This window comes from Leptodactylus fuscus, chromosome 7 (genome assembly GCF_031893055.1).
Source record: "Leptodactylus fuscus isolate aLepFus1 chromosome 7, aLepFus1.hap2, whole genome shotgun sequence".
Classification (NCBI taxonomy): domain Eukaryota; kingdom Metazoa; phylum Chordata; class Amphibia; order Anura; family Leptodactylidae; genus Leptodactylus; species Leptodactylus fuscus.
In genome coordinates, this window is record NC_134271.1 from 40,284,034 (window position 1) to 40,311,239 (window position 27,206).

Sequence of the window (27,206 nt, forward strand, 5' to 3'; positions counted from 1 at the left end):
GATGCTCAGCCAACAGTCCCAAATTTACCAGGACAATCACGGGAACTGGACAACAAAGGGGTGGGTTTTATGTATACCATAAATCCTGCACCAAAACAGGCATTCCTGGGGTGTTCCCAGGTGGGCTTTAAAGTTCAGATTTTGGTCTATGAAATGTCCTGTTGGCACAGCTGTAGTTGGATGGAGATGCCATGTCTCTAGGAGTCAGGACACATGCCAGATCCTACAAGCTCAGAATCGGACTATTTGTCTTCTCACCTGCATTGAGGTGGATGGTAACCCACGGTAACGGGAAAATGGCTGCTTCCTACGCAGTCTGTTCTGCTCAAAGCCTGAGACCTAGAAGTTACAAGCCTGCGCCGGAAGAAGACGTTGCGGACGAAGAAGGAGGCGTCGCTAGAGACACTTCTCTGGCAGTGGTGGGGATGCCCCCATCGCTGTTTGAGCTCCAGGGCCCGCCCCCATCGCTGCGAGAGAACTCATTTGCATACCGGTAAAAACCGGTATTTCTAAGGAACAGCGCAGCGGAGACCACGTCTAAAGGTAAGAGACGAATAGCCTTTCTAAAGGCTATTCTGATGTCTTATCCACAAAAAAAGGTTTTAGTGGTAGAATCCCTTTAATTAAAACTTTGATTTAGCTACATTTTTTTATTTTCACAAGAGGTTAAGGAAAAAATAACACTCATACTTTGTCACGCAATCTCTCCTGACTACGGGAAATGAACAAAACACTATTTGGAGGGAAGATTTAGCAAGATGTCACATTTGCTGAGCCCCTGACGTACCAGAAAAATGGAAATCCTCAATATATGACTCTAATTTGGATAATACATCCCTCAAGGAATTTATCAAGGGGCACAGTGAGCAATGTTGACACCACCGGTGTTTCATAGAACTGGGCTAAAAATTGAAAACATTCAATTTTTTCCCCCAAAAAGTTGTTTTAACCCCAATTTTTTCATTTCTACAAGGAGTTAAAGGGGTATTTCCATTGTGAGAGAGTGAAGGGTGTGGTCTGGGTAGACAGGTACATTCCAGCCAGGCACTTAAAGAGTGTTTGGTAAAGATTCACACCAGGGAGGTCAGCTGACTAATCAGGCCCTAATAACAGTCTGAGTGTGAAGACTAGCAGGGTGGCACCACACAGACAGAGTTGAACCGTCCAGACTGGACCTCCAAAGCAGGTACTGTGGCACCCGTTGTTGTTCCCAAGGTGGGAGACTGGTAGCCAGTCTCCTGTATAGTCAGGGAAAAGTTTCCTTACATTTAAGTTAGTTTTCTCAGCCGAAAAGGAGTTTGTTTTTTGTTTTGTTTATCCTGTGGCTTTGCAAAAGCAATGTATGCGTTACATGTGAATAAAGCCTGAACTCGTGTGCAATCCAGTGTCTGTGTCCCTGTTTCCTGCACTGCTATTGGCCAAGTATTCGCTTTCCACAATAGCGTAATTTTTCTCAGCGGGGGACAGCTCAGGTACATCACTGGATGCTCCTCACCATTTATAACCTGGGAAAGCACCGCTCCTAGACGTGCATTTGAGGCATCTGTCTGCACCAAGAACTCTTTCTTAAAGTCAGGGGCAATCAGCACTGGCTGCTGGCAAAGAGCTAACTTTAGCTTCTGGAACGCCTCCTCTGCCTCTGGTGTCCAGTGGATCATCAGTGACTTCCCGCCTTTCAGCAGGTCAGTGAGAGGAGCTGCAATAGAGGAAAAGTTTGGCACAAACCTCCGGTAGTAGCCAGCAATGCCAAGAAACGCTCTGACTTGCTTCTTGGTCAGTGGTCTTGGCCAGTTCTATATTGCCTCCATCTTATTGATTTGGGGCTTTATTATCCCTTTGCCAATGACATAGCCCAGGTACTTGGCTTCCTCCAGCCCTAAAGCACATTTCTCAGACTCAGACTTCCCCAGTCTGGGCTATGAATGACCACATTGTCCAGGTAAGCCGTTGCGTAGTCACAATGTGGCCGCAAGATCTGGTCCATCAACCTCTGAAAGGTAGCAGGAGCTCCATGTAAACCAAATGGCATAACCCTGTACTGGAACAGCCAGTTTTCTCTTTGGCTTCCTTAGACAAAGGTATTTGCCAGTAACCTTTCGTAAGGTCTAGTGTGGTTATATACCTGGCATTACCCAACTTCTCAATAAGCTCATCAACCCTGCGAATGGGATAAGCGTCAAACTTTGAAATCTCATTCAATTTTCTAAAATCATTGCAAAACTTCCAAGTACCATTGGACTTTGGTATCAATACAATTGGGTTATACCACTCACTTTTGGATTCCTCAATCACTTCCAACTCAAGCATGTGTTTAACCTCAGCTGACACTACGTCCCTACGTGCCTCCGGTATTCTGTAGGGTTTGAGGTTTACTTTCCTCCCTGGTTCTGTCTCTACATGGTGCTCTATCAGGTGTGTACGCCCTGGTAGGCCAGAGAACTTGCGTCTATTCTTCTGCAGGAACTCTCTTGCCTCCTGTTTTTGGGGCACTGAGAGGGTCTCATTCACATGGACTGGAGGGATTGGTGGCAACGAATCACCCACCTCTGTATTTGAGGCTACCAAGGATTCCCTCTGGTTCCAGGGCTTAATCAAGTTCATATGGTAGATTTGAAACGGCTTCCTTTTCCCTGGTTGGTGAACCTTATAGTTGACTGGCCCTACTTTTTCCACAATTTCATATGGGCCTTGCCATTTCGCTAAGAACTTGCTCTCCACAGTAGGCACCAAAATAAGGACTCTGTCCCCTGGGTTAAACTCTCGGACTCTGGCAGAACGATTGTAAATTCTGCTTTGGGCCTCTTGTGCTCTTTGCAGATGTTCTTTTACAATTGGCATGACTGTTGAAATGCAGTCCTGCATTTGAGCTACATGCTCTATGACCAGCGCCGCTATGTCAGGGCCCCAGGGAGGGCGGCATTTCTGATTACCTAAGCCAGTCCAGGACAAGCTGTCCTGGACTGGTTTAGCACCGAGCGGTGGTTTGTGGAGGCCACTGGAGCAGCGCTGCTCCAGCAGCCTCCCCTCACGCTCAGGCAGAGAGCAGGTCATCTCCGTGCCTGCGAACGGCGCTAAGCCCCACCCTTTTGTTCTGCCACGCCCCCTTTGTTCTGCCACGCCCCTTCGCTCCGCCCCCTCCTCCGGGGGGGGGGGCTTTCTGTAGTTCGCCTCGAGCGGCAAAAGGGGTAGGTTCACCCCTGTCTATGACACTACGGTATGGGGAAGCCTCCGTTTCCCAGGTTTCTTTGGCATATCAAGTAAGCCTCTGGGGTGTCTACCATAGACTAATTCAAAAGGGGAAAAACCTGCAGACGCTTGTGGAACCTCTCGAATAGAGAATATCAAGTATGACAACAGGCAATCCCAGTCACGACCATCTTTTTCTACCACCTTTTTAAGCATATGCTTGAGAGTCTTATTAAAGCTCTCCACTAACCCATCTGTCTGTGGGTGATACACAGAGGTCCGTATGTGGGGAATTTTAAACAGCTTGCATAGCTCTTTTATCACCTTTGACATGAAAGGCGTGCCTTGATCAGTCAGTATCTCTTTAGGTATGCCGGTTCTTGAGAACATGTAGAACAACTCACAGGCAATACTCTTTGATGTCGTATTACGCAAGGGAACCGCCTCAGGATAGCGAGTAGTGTAATCTAAGACAACCAGAATATATTGGTGACCTCTAGCTGACTTGACTATTGGACTGACCAAGTCCATACCAATCCTTTGAAAAGGCACTTTAATGATGGGTAGGGGAAATAAGGGACTACGGAAATGTGGGGCTGGGGCATGTACCTGACACGTAGGACAGGACGCACAGTAGTCCTTCACTTCCCTGTACACGCCTGGCCAATAAAATCTTTGGAGAATCCTCTCCTGTGTTTTCTCCGCCCTTAGGTGTCCCCCAAGCACATGATTATGGGCCATATCAAGTACCACATGGCGGTATGGCTTTGGTACAAGAAGCTGCTCCACAATTTCCCCATTACTTTTTGCAACCTGATACAAGAGGTCATTATTCATAGCAAAATGTGGGAATTGGTGGTCAGCATCAGGTTCCTGAATCACATTGTTAACAACTGTCACATTACCACAAGCATTAGCAAGAGTGGGATCTCTCAATTCTGCAGTACCAAAATTATCCCATGAGACTTATAATTCAGGTATGTCAGGCTCAGGAGCTGGGGAAGAGGCATCATCTTCCTCTCCAGCTAGGACCTGTAACGGACAGAGGTCATTCTCCTCATGCACTTTGGGTGTAGGCAGGGTTTCCACATTTGGTTTTGTGGTTTTACCTTTTCCTCACAAATCCCAGAACAAAGGGAAATCACGTCCCAAAATTACATTATGCATCAGGTTTTTTACAACACCCACTTCATAATAAACAGATCCTAATATAGTCTCTATTTTAACATTGGACATGGAGTAGTCCTTGATATCCCCATGGATGCAACTCTAAACTTGTGGGTGCACCCTGACCTTCTCTCGCAGCACATTTTCATGCCCTCTTGCTGGGCAGGTATTGGTGGAATTGAAGCTTTCCTTTGAAACTGATCAGGGATTCATCTATTGGAATATTCTGCTCTAAGATGTATACCTGAGTAAATTTGGTGCTGAAGTGTTCAATAACTGGCCTAATATTGAATAGGTCAAAGTTGGGGGCATTACAGGGTGGACATTGTGCTTTATCACTTCACAATCTCTTTGTGTGTACTGGTGATGCCATTCAACAGATTGGAGTGTTGTATAAAACACAAGACCCAGAATATCTTCATCTCTGATCCATTTATGAGAGTCCACTTCAGAGGCCTAGCATATTAAGAGGTGTTGGTTTGTAAAATAAATTTTTTCAGTATATAGATTTGTCTGGGCAATGAGGAAATTTGTGAAATCCTCAGAGAAAAAGATTGAAAAGGAGCTGCCTCAGCTATTGTTCTAGGGTGGCTCCATAAGGGTCCTTCATGAAGAGCTGTGGGAGGAGAAAAAAATAGAATGAGGCACCTTCTTCTTCTCCCTTAATACCGGTATCAGTGTCAAAGGCCCAGAAGGAGTTGGCCTGCTCTGCTGAATACAGCCTTAAAGGGGTTGTCCCATAACAGGGATCCTATCTATACTGCTAGTCTATGTGGATATAAGACTTTTCCTAAATACATTGCTTTATCAAAACTGCTTTGTTTGGCCGCTATCTTAATTTATTCACTTCATTGTTGACACTGGCCCTTGGGATTATCTGCTCATTTGTCAAGTGACCTAGCTGTCTGCTCTCGGGGGGGGGGGGGGGGGGGAGGGGCTGACAAGCAACGGAGCTCCTCATATAGGGGAGGGGGGAGGTGAGAGCTCCGGGATTACTGTGCTGTCTATCTTCAGCTTTTCCACTTATCAGCCGGTTTAATTGAATTTAAAAATACAAAAAAGAGAGAGAGACACCGAGCGCACAGCTGTCCTCTGGCTGGTTCCTGGCACCTGTGCACTGCAGAAAGGTGTTTGCAACCTGTTACAGCCCCATCAACTCTGCAGAATATTTTACGCACTTGAAAAAGGGTTGTTTTTTTACCCAAAACGCGTTGTGCCTTATCTGTACCTACATCAATAAATATCGACCTAACTCCACCTGCCAATTGGGTCCCGTCCTTTCTACATGATCATTTGAGCGCGGATCCTTGCCTCTTCCCTCACAGGTTTAATTGAATTTGGCTGATAAGGGCTGAGATAAGGAGTCCGTTACCTCTGTATGCAATGCAAGCTGACTCAAATCCAGCTCTGCTAAATCAGCTTCATACTGTGGATCATAGCAGATAACAGAGCAATTGAAACCCTGTCCACCACTGTGCGAGAAATCCAGGAAGTGAAGAGAGTACAGAGCCTTCAGGCTGCAGAACAAGAGTTATTGGAGTACCCCTTTAACCCTTTTCTTGCCGAGGACGTCAGCTCTACGTTCTCCCAGGGTGGCACCATAGTAGCGGAGGACGTAGCTACTATATCCTCCCTACTAATACCGATATCTTTGGACTGCATGATGATATCTTGATGCTTTAACCCCTTAAGGACACAGCCCAAAAGTATGTTAAGGACCAGGCCTATTTTTCAAAATTGACATGTGTCATTTTAAATGGCAATAACTTTGAGACGCTTTAACTTACACAAGTGATTTTGGGATTGTTTTCTCATAACACATTATACTTCATGTTAGTGGTAAACACTAATCAATATTTTTGTATTTACTTATTAAAAAAAATAGGAAATTTGATGGAAATTTGGAAAAATTTGCAATTTTCAAAATGTGAAATTCTCTGCTTTTCAGGCAGATAACCATATCACCCAAATACATGAATAAATATTATCTACCATATCTCTGCTTTATATCGGCATCATCTTTTGATTGTATTTTAATTTATTTTGGACGTTACAAGGCTTACAAGTGTAACAGCAATTTTCCAGATTTACAAGAAAATTCTCCAAACTCATTTTTTAGGAACCGCTTCAATTCTGAAAGGAATTATAAAGGCTTATATAATAGAAACACCCCCAATGCACCCCTCAAATTATTCAAAAGAGCATTTGGGATGTTTGTTAACCCTTTAAGCTTTTCATAAGAATAAAAATAATATGGAGGTGAAATTTAGACATTTAATTTTTTTCACTAATACATTCATTTAGACCTAAAATTATCACATTCACAAAGGGTTAAACTAGAAAATGCATCTGACAGTTTATCACGCAATTTGTCCCGTGCACAGAAATACCCCACATGTGGGTGTAAACTGATTTTTGGGCACATGGCAGTGCATGGAAGGGAAGGAGTTAGAAAAGCAGATTTTGCTGGAATAGTTTTAATGCGTCATGTTCATTTGCAGAGCTCCTAGAGTACCAAAACAATGGAACCCCCCCCAAAGTGACCCCATTTTAGAAACTACACCCCTCACAGAATTCAACAAGGGGTGTAGTGAGCATTTTCACCCTACGGCAGTTTCACAGATTTCACTAACATTGGAATGTGTCAATGAAAAATTACTAAAATGTCCCTTTATCCCCAAAGTTTTCAGTTTCACAAGGGGTTAAAGGAGAAAAAGCCCCCCACAGGTTGTTACACAATTTCTCCTGAACACGGCAATACCCCATATGTGGCCATAATCTGCTGTATGGGAACATGGCGGGGCTCGGAATGGAAAGAGCACTATTTGGCTTTTGGAGATTTAGATGTTTGGAATCTGGACGCCATGTCTTGTTTGTATAAGCCCAGGGGCGTAACTACCATAGAGGCAGCGGAGGCGGCTGCCACAGGGCCCAGACCATTAGGGGGCCCAGTGACAGCCGCTACCGTTTTTTTTTTTTTTTTTAATTGGCTGTTACGGGCCCTATTTACTTGCCGATCCTGGACATAATACTGTGTGCAGGGGCCACTATTGGGTATAATACTGTGTGCAGGGGCCACTATTGGGTATAATACTGTGTGCAGGGGCCACTATGGGGTATAATACTGTGTGCAGGGGCCACTATGGGGGATAATACTGTGTGCAGGGCTTACTAAGGGACATAATAGAGTGCGGAGGAGGGGATCGGTTGAGGTCTTCGGCGCCAGTGTCAGTTGGGGGGGGGGGGGGGGTCCATGTCAAAAGTTCGCCACAGGGCCCCGCCATTCCTAGTTACGCCACTGCATAAGCCTGTAAGGTACCAGAAAAGTGGAATTCCTAAAGAGTTACCCATTTTGAAAGGTGCACCCCTGAAAGAATTTACCAGTGGGTGTAGTGAGTATTAGTATTGCAGGCGGGAATGAATAGCAGATGGTGAAGAGGGAATATATAAGCTGTGCGGAGGACATTGCAAACACCAAACTCCCTACTATGTCCCAGTAACTACTATGATTGGGGGAGTCACTCTGCGGGTCACTTTGGGGGGGTCATCTCTGGTGTCTTGCCTTGTAAGCTGTAAATCTGGGGTGTCCGCTGATATACACTCACACAGTTTATGTATTCCCTTCCTGCCACAGCCAGTTGTGTTCTAATGATTGGTGATTTTTTTTTTGTCTTCACATTGCTAGATGCTATATTTTTCTTAATTTTCTGGTGACGTGGCCATATAAGGGCTTGTTGTTTGCGGCATGAGATGTATTTTGTAATGACACCATTATTGGGTGCCTACAATTTATAGAATAAATTTTATTAACTCTTTCTTGGTGGATTAAAAAAAAAAACAGCAATTCTGGCATTGCATTTTACCTTTTAAATTTTTCGTCATGCAGTGTACAGTATAAGTAACATATTATCTTTATTCTGCTGGTCGGTACGATTAGGGCGATACCTCATTTATATTTTATATTTTTATGTGTTAGTAATTCTGCAGAACTAAACACATTTGGGGACATAAATCAATGATTTTTGCATCACCATCTTCTGAGATGTGTAATGTTTTTATTTTTCGTTTTACAAAGTTGGTTGAGGGCTTTTTTTTTGCGGGACATCCTGTGCTTTCCATTGGTACTGTTTTGGGGGATGTATGGCTTTTTGATCACTTTTTTTAGCATTTTTTGTAAGGCAAAATGTGCAAAAAACTTTTATTTTGGCAGGTTTTTTTCAGTTTTTTTCCCCCCGATGTTCACTGAGCAGGTTAAATATTGTTTCATTTTTATTGTACATGTGGTTACGGACACGGCAATACCAAAAATGTATTGTTTTAATTAATATTTTGGTTTTTTTATGTAATTCATTTTGTATAGAAAAAGGGAGTTTGTGGGGTTTTATAACTGTTTGTTTTGTTTGTTTTACACACTTCATAATTTTTTTTAAAAAAAAACCTTTTTTACATTTTTTTATTTGTGCTGTAAGCACACTAGAACCAGCGATCAGAGAGGATCGCTGGTTCTATACTAACTATAGACTTGCAATACATGTGTATTGCAGTCTATAGAGGAAGCTAGCTATGCAGATGCATAGACTAGCTTCCTCTCGTCCTGGCATCCAAGATGTTAACCCTCCCTCCATCGGAGCTCGCTGCAATCACCATCCCTGCTGCTACAGGGGGAGCCTGGTTGTCAGATACAGCCGGCCTCCCATGGAGATTGCACAGGCTCTGCTTCTGAGCCCGTGAAATCTCCATCACGTACATGCACGTGGGAATGCGGGAACTAACCACATTCACTGACGTGCATGTACGTGATTTGCGTTAAGGGGTATTCCCACGTCGCATACTCACCAATCTTCGTTGCTGTAAATTCTTCTTTCTTCCGGCTTTGTTGCATCATTGGTGGGCGGGGTTACATATGCAAATCCAGCGGCGAGATGCGGCAGAAGCGATGCTGTTATTCCGCTCCGCCGCCCCCCCAGAACAGCAGCATCGCTCCTGCCGCTGCTGGCTTCATGCAGGGCAGGAGCATAGCGATGTTGCAGGCATCTGTGCCGGCGTCTAACCGTCTAATCCGCCTCTCTATTACAGTGGATGCCGGGTCTGTATTGGCGGCCCCTTCCCCCCAAAGGGTAAACTACCCCCCCTCCAGGCTCGCTCCCGTGCACTTAGCCCCTCCTCCCTCAGAGCAGCAGATACATCATTTGACTTATGACCAGATAAGTCAAGGGATGTGTCAAAAAAAAAAAAGAATAAAGTAAGATAGTGGACAAACAAAGCAGTTTTGCTGAAGCAATGTATTTAGGAAAAGTCTTAAATCCACATTAACCAGCAGTATAGATAGGATCCTTGTGATGGGACAACCCCTTTAAAATGCATTTTAAAGAGGAGAATTTCATCTTTAAAATGATACCAAGCACTTGATGATAGAAATTTTATTTTTGGAGCAATGATCTGTGACCATAAATCTGCTCTTGGCTGATCATACTTGATTGGCTAATAACAGTGATTGGCTTTTAGGGGGTGGGGGGACAATTTACCCCTAGGCTACATGAGAAGATTGCCTGCTATTATGGACAGTAGCAATCCACTATTGATCACTATGTCAGTGGACAGTAGATTGCGCTATTTCCTAGGTGTATCAGGTAGTTAAATATTAATTCCACTTTTTGGGTATCTGGATAAAGCTTCAGCCAGGGGGACATTCTCAATAAGTGCAATGGAGTTATTGCTTTTTACAACCAACTGCTTGGTATTTGGCTGAAGCTGTTCTGATTGACTGGATTTTAAAACACCTGGAAATTGGATAAGCGATGGCGTAAAATAAGTGTCTTTGTCTATATCAGCAACTCCCTATCCCCTTGCACTGAGAATCATTGAAAGAGGAACAAACACCCCCTTCAATGTTCTTTGAGTAGCTCGTCTAGGCTGTCCTTTGTCCTCAAACCAATGTCTTACTGTCCACACCTGTTCATATGATTCATCATAGCTATACTACGCCATGCCCTCAAATTTTCTATTTCTCTCCAATACTATATTCTCACGTTGGAACAAACCAGAACATTTATCGAGCTTGTTTTTCCCCTATTACTGATGCAAAGATTTCTATTGAATTGTTGAAGGAACGTGGTAAAACTCTCTTCCTCTCACCTTCAGGTTTCATCTCAGATTTCTTATCCGGCCTCACTACAGAATCTTTTGCAGAATGCAGCAATGCCAACAAATCGACACATTTGTCACACCAGATCTTCTCCTTAATAGTTAATGGGAAGTACAATCCCAAAAGGAGAGATCTCACATGTCAAAGACTGACACAAGATGGGAGAGATCTCACATGTCAAAGACTGACACAAGATGGGAGAGATCTCACATGTCAAAGACTGACACAAGATGGGAGAGATCTCACATGTCAAAGACTGACACAAGATGGGAGAGATCTCACATGTCAAAGATTCTTTGACACAAGTTTCTACAACACCTTTCTCTTTCTCCATGACCACCTCAGACGAGGTGAAGGACCAGCAGTGTGAGCTGAAGGGTTAATCACAGATGGTAGTGGCTGTAAGCCGAGGGCTTTTAGTAGCCCACACAGTAGCCGCAGGTCACGTGCCTGGTATAATAGTGATAAGCCACAGGAGCCCTTCATGCAGAGCAGAGCCTTCCCCACAGCCGTCTGTGTCCGCTTCAGTCTCGGCTGCCGGGTCTCTTGCTCTCCCGCCTGTTCTCTGGTGTCTCGGTGCTTCACAGCTGTTACTTCTTGGGTTCTTCTACCCTCCTCCTCCTCCTTTTAAGGATAAGAGGTGTTGCTACAGTCTTCAGCTGGTCCTTCTTGCCTCGCCAAGTCCTTCCCTCATAGCTTCATCCTTGCTGGGCTCCTCCTCACTTCTCTGGGCTTTCTGTGGTAAACTTCTTGCAGATGTGGCTGAAGCTTCATAGGGGTCTTCTAGGCACCATCTTAGCCCTTCTTCACCACCAGAACTCTCAGCTTTTTCAGTCATTTTCCTCAGAAAGTCCTCCATGAGCAGATGAGGTGCTGGGTGTCCCCCCCTCCATTCAGAAGGTTGGGGGGCTCCTCAATAGGTTCTCCTAACTGCAATGGGTGTGGCTAAGGCGTGGTTATCAGTGAGTGGGGCGTGTCTCCGAGCAGGGGGCGGGCTGCTCTCCCCCTCCCAGCCTCAGACATGTGTGAGCAGGCAGCCCGGTACTGCAGGACCAGCGTCCACAAGCTCCTGCAGCAGCAGCAGTCTCAGGTCCGGGGACTGGACGGTCTGCTTCGTTGGATCGTCACTAAGATGAGCGACAAGAGTGAGAGAGAGCTGCGGGGAGAGGAGGCAGTTACACTGGGGCAAGGCATGCCCGAGCCGGGCACCAAGAGGGGCATCTCTGTCATACTGGATGTGAGTAGCCACATAGCCCATCTACCCTGCACTAGACTACTGTGTGTATGTGTGACAGACCTTCTACACATGTCCAACTCTTATCTGCATTACATAGACAACAATGCACTTAACTCTGTTTTATGACACTGGCTACTAGTGCTGGCCATGCATGGGTTAAATACATCCCTATGTTTTCCTGCTGCTGTACAGTAATCCCTGCTGTGCCAATATAGGGATCGGCTGCAAAGAGACTGGCAGCAGGGACTGGAGTTCTGTACTGAGCTACTCCAACTGCAGTGCTGCACTAAAGGCGACTACACAGGGAAAGAGTAATGGTCTCACCTATGGGAAGTGATTGCTTCAGTCTGTCTGCAGTGAGTAGGGTCTGCGTGGCCCTTTAATGATCGGGGTCCCTATACTGTATACTGACTGTATAGAGGGCAATATGGCCACCTTACCAATGCATTTATACATTACAGTCCCATCAAATGTGACCAGAGTACATGGAAATGGACAGAATGATCTCTGACCCTTACCTGTCCTTACATAGTAGTGTTCCACAATGGGTCCTCACAATATTATTCTAATTATACTGTAAACTATTATTTAGTAACTCCCTGGACAAGTTTAACATCTTAGAACTTGCTTTGTGTGTTTGTAAATCTTCACGGCTGTCCGAGCATCACACAACCAGGCTGATAAGATCAACTTTGGTTTAGAGCAGGGACAAAAAAGTTTCTATCCACCTGGGCTATTTGATGTACTATGTGACTACTGTAGCAAGTCATTGATTCCAGAGAAGCTTTCCTTCATTCTGGTAGCTATTAAGTTTCTGGAACTTAGAATTAAACTTTAAAAATGGTTCTTTTCATGTTTTCTCATTTCCTATTTATATAGTAATTTCCTTTTCAAATAAGGTTGACTAAATATAGACTGCTGGTACGGTGACTTCGCAATATATTTGTCGTATAGCTTCGGCATTATGTCACCATGGAAATGAAAGAGACTTGAATGGCTGCTGTTCCAGTTGAAGATTTGTCATCTGGTGTCTCGGGAAGAATGTTAACGCTATGCTGATTAGGGAAGGATGGGGTTAATTACCTTGGTCTTTCAATAAAGTGGAGTCAATTCCTTATCTTCCCTGCTCTAAGGTCAATCAACAGCCTAATGCAGGTATCTATAGATGTAAACAATTGCTAGTTACATTTTTCTAGCAGATTTTTGTTAGTCCTTTAAGGACTAACATCTCTGATAGAGATGAGCGAGTACTGTTCGGATCAGCACACTCCATAGAAATGAATGGATGCACCTGGTACTTCCGCTTTGACGGCGGCCGGCCGCTTAACCCCCCGCGTGCCGGCTACGTCCATTCATTTCTATGGAGTGTGCTGTTCGGATCGGCTGATCCGAACAGTACTCGCTCATCTCTATCAGAGATGATAGTCCTTAAAGGACTAACAAAAATCTGCTAGAAAAATTTAACTAGCAATTGTTTACTTGTTTATTGTAATTGTAATTTTTTATTGTTTATTGTTTAATTGTAATTGTTTATTGTCTGATTCAAGATAAAGTAGTGGTGGCCATTTTGGCTGTCACCCAGCTTTCCCAGAAACTTAGTTGATGAACTTTTATTGACTGGTGGTTTTACTATGCTGAAGTAACAATGGTAGGTGTGAGTGGTTATTTTTTTTTATTTTATATCAATCAAGTTTCTCAAAACCCAAGAGCCCCCCTTTAACACACACATTCATTATAGGATTGTCACATGAGCTGGTGTAACAATAAGTGCATTGGGTTAGATGGAGTTACTGCGGCGTCTTAATCTACAGAGTAGTAAGAGTTCTTTACAATAACAGTGATTCCATTGTATAGTGTTGTAAGTAGTCAGAGAATGTACATTTAACTTCACACCACCCAAAATTAGCAGATAGCCATCTCTGAGAGAGCATGAACTAGAAAGATATCTCTTGGTTTAACCTTTGTATGATAGCGTTGTAGGGCTTTATATTTTGACATAATTTCCGAGAGGGTGCATTCACACGGAGGAAAACGGTGAGGAATTTGGTGTGGAATTGTTTAGTTTGCAGAAGAGAAGGCTGAGGGGAGATTTAATAGCAGTCTACAAATATCTGAAAGGTAGTCACAGTGCAGAGGGATCTACCCTATTCTCATTAGCACAAGGAAGTACAAGAAGCAATGGGATGAAACTAAAGGGAAAGAGATACAGATTAGACATTAGGAAAAACTTTCTGACAGTGAGGGTAGTGAGAGAGTGGAATAGGCTGCCACGGGAGGTGGTGGGCGCTCCATCAATGGAAATCTTCAAGCGGAATCTGGATAAACATATAGCTGGGATGATTTAGGAAAACCTGCACTCGCAGGGGGTTGGACCCGATGGCCCTTGAGGTCCCTTCCAACTCTACCATAAGAATTTCAGCGCTGAAAAAAAATCCTCCCATTGACTCCAATGGGTTCCTTTTTCTCTAGTAGAGAAAACACCAAATTCCTCACCGTTTTCCTCTGTGTGAATGCACCCTAAGGACCAAATCAAAATTGGCTTGCCCACTTCCAGTCCACAGTTTCCCTCTTTCAATATCCCATAGGCAATGTACTACGTGGCTTTATGGAGAGTATACAGTGTTAAAAATCAGCCGTCCTTGTCTTTTTATTCCTTGCTTGCAGCCATAATTTTAGGAAGTTGTTAATGTTCTGTGTTTGGCTAATGACCCTATTAGTATTTTACATTCAGTAAGAAGGTTCCAGGACTGTGGCCATTAATTTCAGTTTGATTGCATATTATCCACCTTATAATAGCTCTTTATATAGCCTTAAATACTTCATCTTCAGGAAGCTCCTTCCATTACTTTATTAGAATGTAGCATGAAACACTTGTCTAAATACAATCTGCATATACAGTGTCCAAATATGACCATATTCTGTCTGTTTTGAGGGTGAATATGCCATATGGACAGAACATGAGAAAGTGGGGGTTCAGTTGTATTAGTATTCACTTGTATTGTATTCAGCCAAAAGTTGTATTACCCTCCTGCAAATGATGGGGCTAAAATGAACAGGTAGCTAGCCCAAATAGTTGTATACACTACAGGGCTACATTTTACTTTGAACTTTACTGATCCCGTTAATTATTTATTGGTCGGAAACACTTAATTTATCTTCTGATCTGTAACCTATTAGTGAAGGTCTGTAAGCTTAGAGCCCTCCAAATGATCAACTGCAACACTAAAATTGCACATGGTCGTGTGAATGAGGCTTAAAAGCAATGTCAGAGTGCTAGCCATGCTTCTCACGGCCATTAATTTCTATGGCCTCATACACACGACCCTGTATTTTCATGGTGCTGTGTATGAGCTCATGAGCCAGGAGCAAAACTTAGGACATGTCCTATTCCTGTCTGTCTTGTGGCCCATGCTCACTGACCTCAATCAATTGGGTTGTGGAGGCCGCGGCAGCACATGGATGTGCCGCCTGGCTGTTTAATCACGCGTTGTGTGCATGTCGCCTTAGGGGCTCTTCACATGTAGGAATTTGACACCAATTTGAAAAAATAAGCACCCTGCAAGATGTTGCTGCATCTGATTCAGCCGCAAAGTCCAGAGACTCCCTGCTGATTAGGCCCATTCTCCTGAGCCTAATCACTGGTGGAAAGCTGCGATGGAATGCCGATGCTCTGCAAGGACACAATAATTCTCTGTAGGACTAGAAGACTCAGCCATCGCATATAAGTATTCCAGAAGCCTTAACAGGAAAAGACAGCTGCTGAACTTATCAAGTATATTTTTACTTTAGCTCTTGTTTTACTATTGTTTTCTGCAGCGCAGATCAGCAACCTAAACGTGTAAATGTATTCCATGTATATCCTTTACTTTTCCTATTAAACTAAGTCAGATTTATTGCCTCATTCTCTGGCAGAGCCTTATCTTGAAAATCATCAACAGCTAGAGACTATGCTATATCTACCTGCTGTGGGGCAATACGTTTCAATGTGATTCTTTATCTTCTAAATAAAGTAAGAGACTATAGTTATGGAGGCTAAGCTGTGAGCTCCTTCATTATCTTCATGTGATAGCAACAGACTGCTCATCAGTAGTTAGTAGAAGATTCTGTCGTCTTCTGTGAAGAGTCTGGGTGTAACAGACCATCACGGACCTGTACTGTACGTTTTATATGCTCAGTGTGAGGTCACATGACTGAGCAGAAAAGAAGGATTCCGATAGAAAGAAATAATAATTAAAGGGTTGTCCAGGCTAAAATTGGATTTATTAATTAGGCCTATCCCAGTGCGGTCTGGTCCTGCAGCTCCGTTGCTGTCTTCCAGCAGAAGTAGCTGCCACGCATGACCGCTGAGGCCGATCAGCAGCCTCAGTGGAAGGGAACCGGGGTGTCACCGTTGGCAAAAAGACAGCCAAGCAGCAGGACCAGACCACCCTGGGAGGACAGCAGAGCACCAGGGACAGGTATGGCTTTTTTTTTCTTTGTTTTTCACCTCCCCTGGCATAATTAAAAAAATTATGTTTTCGCCTGGACAATCTCTTTAAACATATGCTAGGTTTACATTAGCATTCGGGTTTCCGTCCTTCAGGTCCACTTGGAGACCCAAGAAACAGAATCGTTGAAAGCTTCTGGCACATTTGGTGTCACTAAGAGCGGGTTCACATCTGCCTGCGCCCGTGCGCGCTTTAGCCAATCCGGCAGGTTTCCGTCTTCTGCCCCGAGAAACTGGACAGTGAACGGAAACCCGGCTGTCAGTTTTCAAACCCATTCAAGTGAATGGGTTTGAAAAGTGAGCGCCCGTGAGTGTTTTGTATCTGTCCGCGACGAAACCGTTTTTTTTTTTTTTTTTTTTTTAACCGGACACAAAGTCCTGCATGTCTGATTTAGTGTCCAGTTAAAAAAAAAAAAAACGGTTTCGCTGCGTACAGGTACAAAACGCTCACGGGCGCTCACTTTTTTAAACCCATTAAACTGACTGTGGATTTCCGTCTCCTGTCCACTTTCTCAGGGCAGAAGACTGAAACCCAGCAGTATTGACTAAAGCGGAGACCAGGCGCAAATGTGAACTCACCCTAACTCTTCCACAAACTCTTCAGCCTGTCGAATTATATCGGCATCAGTAATCTCTTCAACACTGCAATTGAAAAGTCGTATCGCCCAAATCTGGTTCTGGTTCTTATAATATTTGAACATACTTGTTGGATGTTGAAGCCGCTGCTACTACTGAAGGGTGTGTGTCAGTGGTATTAACTGCTTTTCGGAAGGATCCAGTCTTCAACCAGCGATCCATTGCTGAACAACCAAATTAGGAATGTTTTTCGAATAACACATGGCGAATAGCTGCAAATACTGCGCGAACTAAACTGACACAGTGAGGATCGAGTGACCACACAATACGAGCGTGATAGATGACTAAGGCACTTCTACCAGTAGGTACAGTTTGTTCGGCAAATATACGAGACCGGCGTAATAAGCCGGAAAGGGCGGTCTGAGACCAGTTTAGAAGTGTCTTCTGACCATGAAGCATTAATCCGCTGACCTCGTATATTCGCCAAACAGACTGTAGTGCCGTAACGGTAGAATATTAGGAGTGACTGTGAACCAGTATTTTAATTTTGAAACCCTTCACATTTACCTTTTTTTTTTTTTTTTTTTTTTTTTTTTTATTATTGTTAACCCTTTATTATCGCCATATCGCGGAGCACCTGTAAATGGTACGAGGAGCACTTGGCGCTCCCCGGAGCACAGTTTGGGAAACACTGCCATAGACTATACTAGTGTCCTCTGTTTCTCTGCCCGGATTGCAGGACTTTTCTCTCTGCCTATTTTAGGCGAAATGGGGGGTGGAGTCTCATATTGAGACTCAAACGCTAGTGTGAACCTAGCATTATACTGGGTGAATTATAATATACACTCACCGGCCACTTTATTAGGTACACCATGCTAGTAACGGGTTGGACCCCCTTTTGCCTTCAGAACTGCCTCAATTCTTCGTGGCATAGATTCAACAAGGTGCTGGAAGCATTCCTCAGAGATTTTGGTCCATATTGACATGATGGCATCACACAGTTGCCGCAGATTTGTCGGCTGCACATCCATGATGCGAATCTCCCGTTCCACCACATCCCAAAGATGCTCTATTGGATTGAGATCTGGTGATTGTGGAGGCCATTGGAGTACAGTGAACTCATTGTCATGTTCAAGAAACCAGTCTGAGATGATTCCAGCTTTATGACATGGCGCATTATCCTGCTGAAAGTAGCCATCAGATGTTGGGTACATTGTGGTCATAAAGGGATGGACATGGTCAGCAACAATACTCAGGTAGGCTTTGGCGTTGCAACGATGCTCAATTGGTACCAAGGGGCCCAAAGAGTGCCAAGAAAATATTCCCCACACCATGACACCACCACCACCAGCCTGAACAGTTGATACAAGGCAGGATGGATCCATGCTTTCATGTTGTTGACGCCAAATTCTGACCCTACCATCCGAATGTCGCAGCAGAAATCGAGACTCATCAGACCAGGCAATGTTTTTCCAATCTTCAATTGGCCAATTTCGATGAGCTTGTGCAAATTGTAGCCTCAGTTTCCTGTTCTTAGCTGAAAGGAGTGGCACCCGGTGTGGTCTTCTGCTGCTGTAGCCCATCTGCCTCAAAGTTCGACGTACTGTGCGTTCAGAGATGCTCTTCTGGCTACCTTGGTTGTAACGGGTGGCTATTTGAGTCACTGTTGCCTTTCTATCAGCTCGAACCAGTCTGGCCATTCTCCTCTGACCTCTGGCATCAACAACGCATTTCCGCCCACAGAACTGCCGCTCACTGGATGTTTTTTCTTTTTTGGACCATTCTCTGTAAACCCTAGAGATGGTTGTGCGTGAAAATCCCAGTAGATCAGCAGTTTCTGAAATACTCAGACCAGCCCTTCTGGCACCAACAACCATACCACGTTCAAAGGCACTCAAATCACCTTTCTTCCCCATAGTGATGCTCGGTTTGAACTGCAGGAGATTGTCTTGACCATGTCTACATGCCTAAATGCACTGAGTTGCCGCCATGTGTTTGGCTGATTTAGAAAGTGTTAACGAGCAGTTGGACAGGTGTACCTAATAAAGTGGCCGGTGAGTGTGTGTGTGTGTGTGTGTGTGTATATATATATATATATATATATATATATATATATATATATATATATATATATATATATATATATAAAAAATTTTGGGGGGGGGAATAGGTTCATAATGAATGGAAAAAAAAATAACAGAAGTCCTTCTTTTAGAGAGGTCCTTTCACTACCTCCATTCAGCTCTGTACATCAATAGGTGCTGCTCATCTGATTCTAGCACAGTTGGAATTTTTCTGTAGTCCCCACTTTTCCCAAGCAATCAATTTTTTTTAGTTTTGGTGCCTGATGTACTATTTAGGCTCCTCACTGTAAGGAGGGCAGTGTCAGGCAACAGGCAGGAGCAGAACAAGTACCGTATTTTTCGGACTATAAGACGCACTTTTTTCCCAAAAAATTTCGGAGGAAAATGAGGGTGCGTCTTATAGTCTGAATGTGGGTTTGCAGCATGGCCGCGCTACTGCCACCGCTGGTTTTCTTCAGCGGCAGGAGTGTGACAATACTGCAGGCCCCTGCTGCTAAGACACTCCCCGGCATCCGCCGGTCTATTACAGCAGATGCCGGGGAGTGTCTTAGCTGCCTAGGCCTGCGGATTGCCGCGCTACTGCCGCTGAAGAAAACCAGCGGTGGCAGTAGCGCGGCCATGCTGCAAACCCACTCCTCCACCGCAGGTCACCGCAGGTCCCCCTCCCCCCCGGCCTCATACCTTTAGTGATGCAGGCCGGCTCCTGCACGGCGAGGCCGCAGGAGCCGACCTGTTCCGATGACAGCTGGGAGCCTAATGAAGGCTCCCAGGCCTGTCATAGATATATATTACTATCGCAGCTGGTCTATGACCCTCCGCGATAGTAATGTATAGAATCTCCCATAGACGGCAATACACTTGTATTGCCGTCTATGGGACTTGCAATCAAATGATTGCAGGTTCAAGCCCCCTAGGCGGGGGATATTAAAATAGTAAAAAAAAAAAAAATAACACTTAAAAAAAATATAATAAAAAATAAAATAAATAAAAGTTCACCTCCTTTCCCTAGAATACATATAAAAGTATAACATTACTGTGAAACATATACATTAGGTATCCCTGTGTCTGAAAATGCCCGGTCTACAGCTGGCCCCACAAAAAAAACGCCCTATACATCCCCGTACAGCTGCAGGGTCACCTGTCAATGTGGCCTTGCAGCTGTTCCAAAACTACAACTCCCATATATTAAATATTTTACCATTTTTTGCCTGAAAATTTTTTTTCCCTATTTTTCTCCTCTAAAACCTTGTGCGTCTTATAGTCCGAAAAATACGGTACTTAGTAACACTGTTCACTATTACACTATATTTCAGCACTATTTGTTATTCAGCTGGCATTTAACCCGTATTATAGGAAAATTCCCTTCTAATCCCTCCCTCCATATATTGCCTAAGGGTAAGGGGCCGTTCACACATACGATTTTATTTTCAGTATTCGGTTCTTTTATTCACAAATAGTACTCTGACCCTTTCAATGCACAATGTTTGGTTGTTGTTTTTTTTTTTTAAATCTGTCTGTCCATTCTGGGATAGAACCCTAAAAATAAAAACTGATGCTGCATAAAACTTAAAGGGGTTGTTTAGAATTAGAAAACATGGCTGCTTTCTTCTTCTCTGGAATTGACATTATGTCCGTTAGTCTAATGGCTATGCTGCAGTTCAGTCTCATTCATTTTAATGGAATAAATGTGTGGCTTTGTCATGTGACCAGCGGACATGATGTCACTTCCTGACAAGAAGAAAGCAGCCATGTTTTCGAGTTCTGCACAACACCTTTAAGTAAATATAACCTTTCAGTAATGATTGCCAGGAGGAGAAAGACAGTTGAGGAAGTATTAGCATTTAACATGGAGCCTGATGGCTATCAGTGTCAGATTGGGGTCCACCAGTACAATTCATTCTGGGGGCCCACTATACTGTACTTCTAAATGCAAATATTTCCTGCCTACCATTTGCAAATTCCTAAAACTGCAGCGACACACATTATTTTTCAGTATTGGCCTGCTACCTAGCTGTTATTGTGGACCATTTCTTAGTTCTTACCAGGCTTCCTTAGCTCTGTGATATCAAGATAATTGTGATGGGGCCATATGATAGGTCATCAGTAACTGATGTGTGGGGGTCTGACACTCAAACCCCACACAAATGGCTGTTCTGGCATCCTCCAGGTGCCAAAAGCTACCACAGTGGATGGGAAGCGGAAGAACTCTGCTTCTATTCAAGCAACTAGAGCGGAGCTGCAACCGTCCACTTTATAGCGATGGTGCCAGGACACTATAGCTTTGTTCCTATTGTTTAAATATGAGCAGACTGTTTCCACTTCCCTTCTACTGCGGAAGCCTCCGATGCCCAGAGGCTGCTGGAACAGCTGATCAGTGCGGGCAATGTCAGACAACTACTGATACTCGTTCACAAATTCCGGAAATGTTCCTAATATAAATGTATTTTTCACTAGTAGCTTGCTGCCTAGTCCTTGCCTCTGATTGTTTCCACCCTGGGGTCTTGTCAGTAGCCTACCGACTACCTCAGACAGCAGAAGATGCTGCAAGAAGATTGGTTAATGGGGCCCTTACATGTGGTAGAGAAGTTGGAACACAAGATAAAAATAAATTAGGTATTTTATAGAGAAACATAGTCTGGTTGAGATGCTGTACGATGAGTATCTACATGAAGTACAATGAGTGTACTTTACCATGCCAGGGTGAGCTGGGTTCCCATAATTTCACCTGTGTGCTAGTCTGTGCCTTCAGGGACCCGTGAATACGTCATCAATAGGAAAAATGTGTTTGGGGAAAACCCCTTCAGGGGGCATTCACACTACCGCTGGTGACTGTCAGCAGTGTCTGTAGCTATTGTCCGTTACAAGATTTTAGAAACGGACACTAGCTGAACCGTCAGAAATCCGTTAAAATTTCCATTTATTTCAATGGGATGTTATCTTGTGTCCGTTTGTGTCCATTTACACCCAAGTCCATTTTTTCCAGGGGACAAAAAAATCCTACACGCAGGACTTTTCTGTCCGTTAGAAAAATCGGACGGCAACTGTCCATTATTTTTTTTTAACATTGAAGTCTGTGGGCAACGGACTTGGGGAGTCTGCACACGGAGTTACGCTCCACTCATTCTGAACGTAAAATTCGTTCAGAATGAGTACGTAAAAACCAGCTCCCATTGATTCCTATGGGTGCCGGCATACGTGCACTACCCATTGAAATCAATGGAAGGCTTTTTTTCCCTATTGCTTTCAATTTGATACGCGCGTATAATAGGTGTCCGTTTTGTTTTGTTTTTTGTTTTGTTTTTTGAATGGACACCTTTATTATGCAATTAAACGGTAATGTGCACCCTACCTTAAAGGTTTGTGGACACTTTTTACTATAAAAATGTTTTGTTTACTATAACAATGTTACAATGCTACAAGAGTAATTCCAACTTGCATTTGCAGTTTTTCTTTACTTACTGCCTGGTCCTAAATGTTTACTGCCTATCACCACCTCTATCAAGTCCAGCTTTTTGCATCATTTAATAGATGCTGCTCCACTGTTGGAATTTTTGCTGTAGCCCCCACCATTCCCAAGTAATAAGTGCTGTTACTTTTAGTGTATGCAATGCTATTTAGGCTCTGTATTGTCAGATGGATGGTGTCAGGCAGGAGCAGACAGAAGGCATCATTCTGAGCTCTAAGGGTAAGTTCACACATAGCTTTTTTGGTCAGGATTTTGAGGTCGTATCCGCCTCAAAATCTTGACCAAAAAGACGGCTCCCATTGAAATCAATGGGAGCCGCTCAGGAGTTTTTTCCGGGAGCCGTTTCTTCCAGCTCCTGGAAGAAAGAAGCAAGGTGCTCATTCTTCAGTCCAAGACACCTTGCAATTTGGTCTAAAGACACTCCCTCTTCCGGATTAGGCCCATTCATTGAGCTTAATCCAGAGCAGTGCACCAGCTTTCAGTCGCGGCTACCTGGCTTTTGGATCGGAACCTGAGGCAGCCTCTGCCTCAGGTTTCGGTCCAAAAACCCCGTCTGAACTTACCCTTACGCTAGGTTCACATCTGTGTTCTGCTCTCCGTCCTGTGGTTTCCGTCTTCTGCATGCAAGAAGACTGAAACCACAGACTCGGTCCAGCCGTGAGCGGTGGTGAGCGTTATGCTCTCCGCTGCGAAACCGTTTTTTTTAATCCGGACACAGAGTACTGCATGTCCGACTCTGTGTCCAGATTAAAAAACCCGGTTTCGCGGCGGAGAGCATAAAACGCTCACCGCCGCTCACGGCCAGACAGCTTTGTCACCCATTCAAATGAATGGGTGAGAAAGAATCCTGCAGGTTTCCGTCTCCTGCTCTGTTTTATGCAGGAAACGGAGACCTGCAGAACGGAGTGTCGGGCGCAGATGTGAACTTACCCTAACACTATCCACCTCTGATTGGAGTTCAGAATCACGCCTTCTGCCTGACACTACACATATGAGAGCCAGAATAGCATATCAGACATCAAAACTAACACTGATTTCTCAGGAACAATGGGGGCTAGACAGATGCAACAGATACAAATAAATGGAATTGGTGGAGGTGGTGAAAGGTCCTCTTTAATCACACCAAATCTCTTCTCTGTTACTGGGCAGTGCACATGAAGCCAATTGGGGACCTGAAGAACATAAACCTAATCTGTATAATGCTATAATGGGCTTCGTCGGGTTTCCGCCCAAAAACTGTGTCGAGGAAAGCCTTGCTTGCCAGACATTCCCTGCATTTTTTAAGTTGGTTTGGGGACGGAAACCCCAAACGGAGTCCAAGCGCAGGTGTGCACTTAGCCTTATTTTATTAAATGGCTACACAAGGTACTGACTAATCAGTGCCAAACAGGAGGTAGCGGTAAGTGCTGGTGCATGCATGCAGCCCAGAGTTGTGTTATACACTCACCGGCCACTTTATTAGGTACACCATGCTAGTAACGGGTTGGACCCCCTTTTGCCTTCAGAACGGCCTCAATTCTTCGTGGCATAGATTCAACAAGGTGCTGGAAGCATTCCTCAGAGATTTTGGTCCATATTGACATGATGGCATCACACAGTTGCCGCAGATTTGTCGGCTGCACATCCATGATGCGAATCTCCCGTTCCACCACATCCCAAAGATGCTCTATTGGATTGAGATCTGGTGACTGTGGAGGCCATTGGAGTACAGTGAACTCATTGTCATGTTCAAGAAACCAGTCTGAGATGATTCCAGCTTTATGACATGGCGCATTATCCTGCTGAAAGTAGCCATCAGATGTTGGGTACATTGTGGTCATAAAGGGATGGACATGGTCAGCAACAATACTCAGGTAGGCTTTGGCATTGCAACGATGCTCAATTGGTACCAAGGGGCCCAAAGAGTGCCAAGAAAATATTCCCCACACCATGACACCACCACCACCAGCCTGAACCGTTGATACAAGGCAGGATGGATCCATGCTTTCATGTTGTTGACGCCAAATTCTGACCCTACCATCCGAATGTCGCAGCAGAAATCGAGACTCATCAGACCAGGCAACGTTTTTCCAATCTTCAATTGGCCAATTTCGATGAGCTTGTGCAAATTGTAGCCTCAGTTTCCTGTTCTTAGCTGAAAGGAGTGGCACCCGGTGTGGTCTTCTGCTGCTGTAGCCCATCTGCCTCAAAGTTCGACGAACTGTGCGTTCAGAGATGCTCTTCTGGCTACCTTGGTTGTAACGGGTGGCTATTTGAGTCACTGTTGCCTTTCTATCAGCTCGAACTAGTCTGCCCATTCTCCTCTGACCTCTGGCATCAACAACGCATTTCCGCCCACAGAACTGCCGCTCACTGGATGTTTTTTCTTTTTCGGACCATTCTCTGTAAACCCTAGAGATGGTTGTGCGTGAAAATCCCAGTAGATCAGCAGTTTCTGAAATACTCAGACCAGCCCTTCTGGCACCAACAACCATGCCACGTTCAAAGGCACTCAAATCACCTTTCTTCCCCATACTGATGCTCGGTTTGAACTGCAGGAGATTGTCTTGACCATGTCTACATGCCTAAATGCACTGAGTTGCCGCCATGTGATTGGCTGATTAGAAATTAAGTGTTAACGAGCAGTTGGACAGGTGTACCTAATAAAGTGGCCGGTGAGTGTATGGCGATGTGCTGTGCCACTCATTAGAGGATAAAGGGGCAGCACAGTAAAGAGGAAGACAGAAGCAGTGCATTCTGTAAATCAGCGCTGTACCCAAGAAGATAATCCAGCCACAATTACAAGTCCATGGTCAGAATTTTGAAATAACCACTTCAGATTATTTATATTTGCAAAAATGTGAATCATTTCTTTGGCTGTAAATTAAAATTTGATCACAATTTTGGCAAATACCCTTCAAGGGCCCTTTAGGAGCAACCCTTAATTACTTTATAAGTCAAGGTTCACACCACATTTTTTCTTGTGCTGTTGTTTTATAGTAATAGTAGTCAGTTTCAGGCATCAAATATTTTATCTGATTTTTTAGTGCCACACTTGCATACATTGTTTGCAGTGCAAAACCAGTAAACTGGCATATTAGGGGACTTTTCATGTCCTCCTGTACATGCGGTTTTATATACCACTAGAAAGCCTACAATACACTGAATTCAGCGCACTGTCCGTTTTCCCGTTATGTGCCCCCGGCCTGGGTATATCAGTGCCGTTAGTTTCAGTCCGATCTCTGCCCACCATCAGTAGGGCGTTCCTGATAGTCTGCTGGATTGTGAGGAACGCCCCTCATGACAGTTCTCGTCCATAGACTTATACTGGGGTGGCGTTCCTCACAGCTCAGCATCATGACTGGGCAGTAAGGAACGCTCCCTCTGACAATACAAGGCTATGGATCAGTATTGTCAGGAGGAACGATCCTAACAGCTCACCTAGACTGTCTGGAACACCCTTCTAATGGTGGACAGAAATCTGTGCAGAGACTAATGGCACCGATATCTGTAGCCCGGGGCAGATAACGGGGAAAACCCAAAGTGTTCTGAATTCAGTGCACTGTCGGCTTTCTAGTATATAAAACTGCATGTGCCTGTGGACATGAAAGGTCCTCTTTAAGTAGGAAATTACATCTGATACATTGCTGTGCAGAAGCTTTGTACAGACTGGTACATGGAACCTAAGCGTATTTTCACATGAACGTCTCAAACAGCCGCGGGAAGGCCATTTTTGGAAGGCTGTCCCACAGCCATATTAATTTTTTATGGGAACAGAGGCTATTCACTTGAGCAATATTTTGCCGACAAAATCATGGACCATCAAAATATAGGTTGTACTCTATTTATAACCATTACATGAAGTCCTCAATACACTATATTGTATGGGGGATCCGTGAAAACTGCCATCTTTCAGGTCCGGAACAGCCATGAGAAATGAATGTTTTTAATGGCCATTTTGTACTTCTATTGTGTGAATGTAGGCTAAGGCAGTGTTCTTGCTTGGTGTTTTGCTCTTTTAATTGGAAGATATACAGAATAATGTAAAATAGCAGCAAAACAGCCTGTGTGAACAAGGCCCAAAAATGCAATAAATGCTTAGCTAAGGTGTGCTGTAGTTTCGAAGCAAATCGCAGACATTTTTTAGTGATGGGACTTGTATGCGACTTGATGTCACTGTGCTTTCTTATTCTAAATAATCATCTTGCTCTGTGTACAAGGCCTTGAACTCTTCAAGGAGTAAATCCTAGGGGAGCATATTAACCAGCTGCTGACTAGAAAAAATATTCTCTCATTCAGCGTTGTGATGGGTAGTTGCTATCTGCGATAAGAATTGCCTGTGAAATTTATAACTACACATATAAATTATGTCTTCCTGTGCAGTTACTTCAGATACATATGAATGCAGATAGGTAGAGCCCACTTAAAGGAACACTAAGCCTAAAATCCTAATAGACATTCTAAAAATGCGCCAGATTTATCACCCTGGCTGATACTGGGAGGAAAAAAATCTTGTGCATCTTTAGACTGTCTAGTTTAAGGGGCCAATTTACTAAGACCAGTGTTTTCTGCGCCAGCCTTAATCCATTCCTCTGCCTGGTTAGATGCTCCAGAATTATCAAGAAACCCATCCTCTTAACATTTCTGGTGCATCTCTAAGGGTCCCATGCGCCAGAATTAAACTCTGCACCAGTCAGGGACTGGCATAGATTTCAACTATGATTTGCACCAATTTTCTTGTGCATTTACACAGCGGAAAATGAAGCGGAATTCATATAAATTTTCCGCTGCTGTCATTGTCCGTGGTCTAGACGTGATGGGATGCCGATGCAGGGCGCAACTTTCTGCCATTGATTAAGCCCAGATGAATGAGTCTCAAT

General features: G+C 44.1%; 1 protein-coding gene across 2 annotated transcripts in view; it reads left to right on the forward strand.

Annotated features, from left to right (window-relative positions):
* Nucleotides 1–11,519: 11,519 nt before the first annotated feature.
* Nucleotides 11,520–27,206, forward strand: part of NECAB2 (N-terminal EF-hand calcium binding protein 2) — a 181,772-nt gene continuing 166,085 nt past the window's right edge. For both annotated transcript variants that reach the window (XR_012717232.1, XM_075281816.1), the window contains exon 1: nucleotides 11,520–11,735. Coding sequence is in view for 1 of the 2 variants with exons in the window: in XM_075281816.1 (XP_075137917.1) it covers nucleotides 11,520–11,735 (216 nt within the window). In the remaining variant the exon portion in view is untranslated. The remainder of the gene's footprint in view (nucleotides 11,736–27,206) is intronic.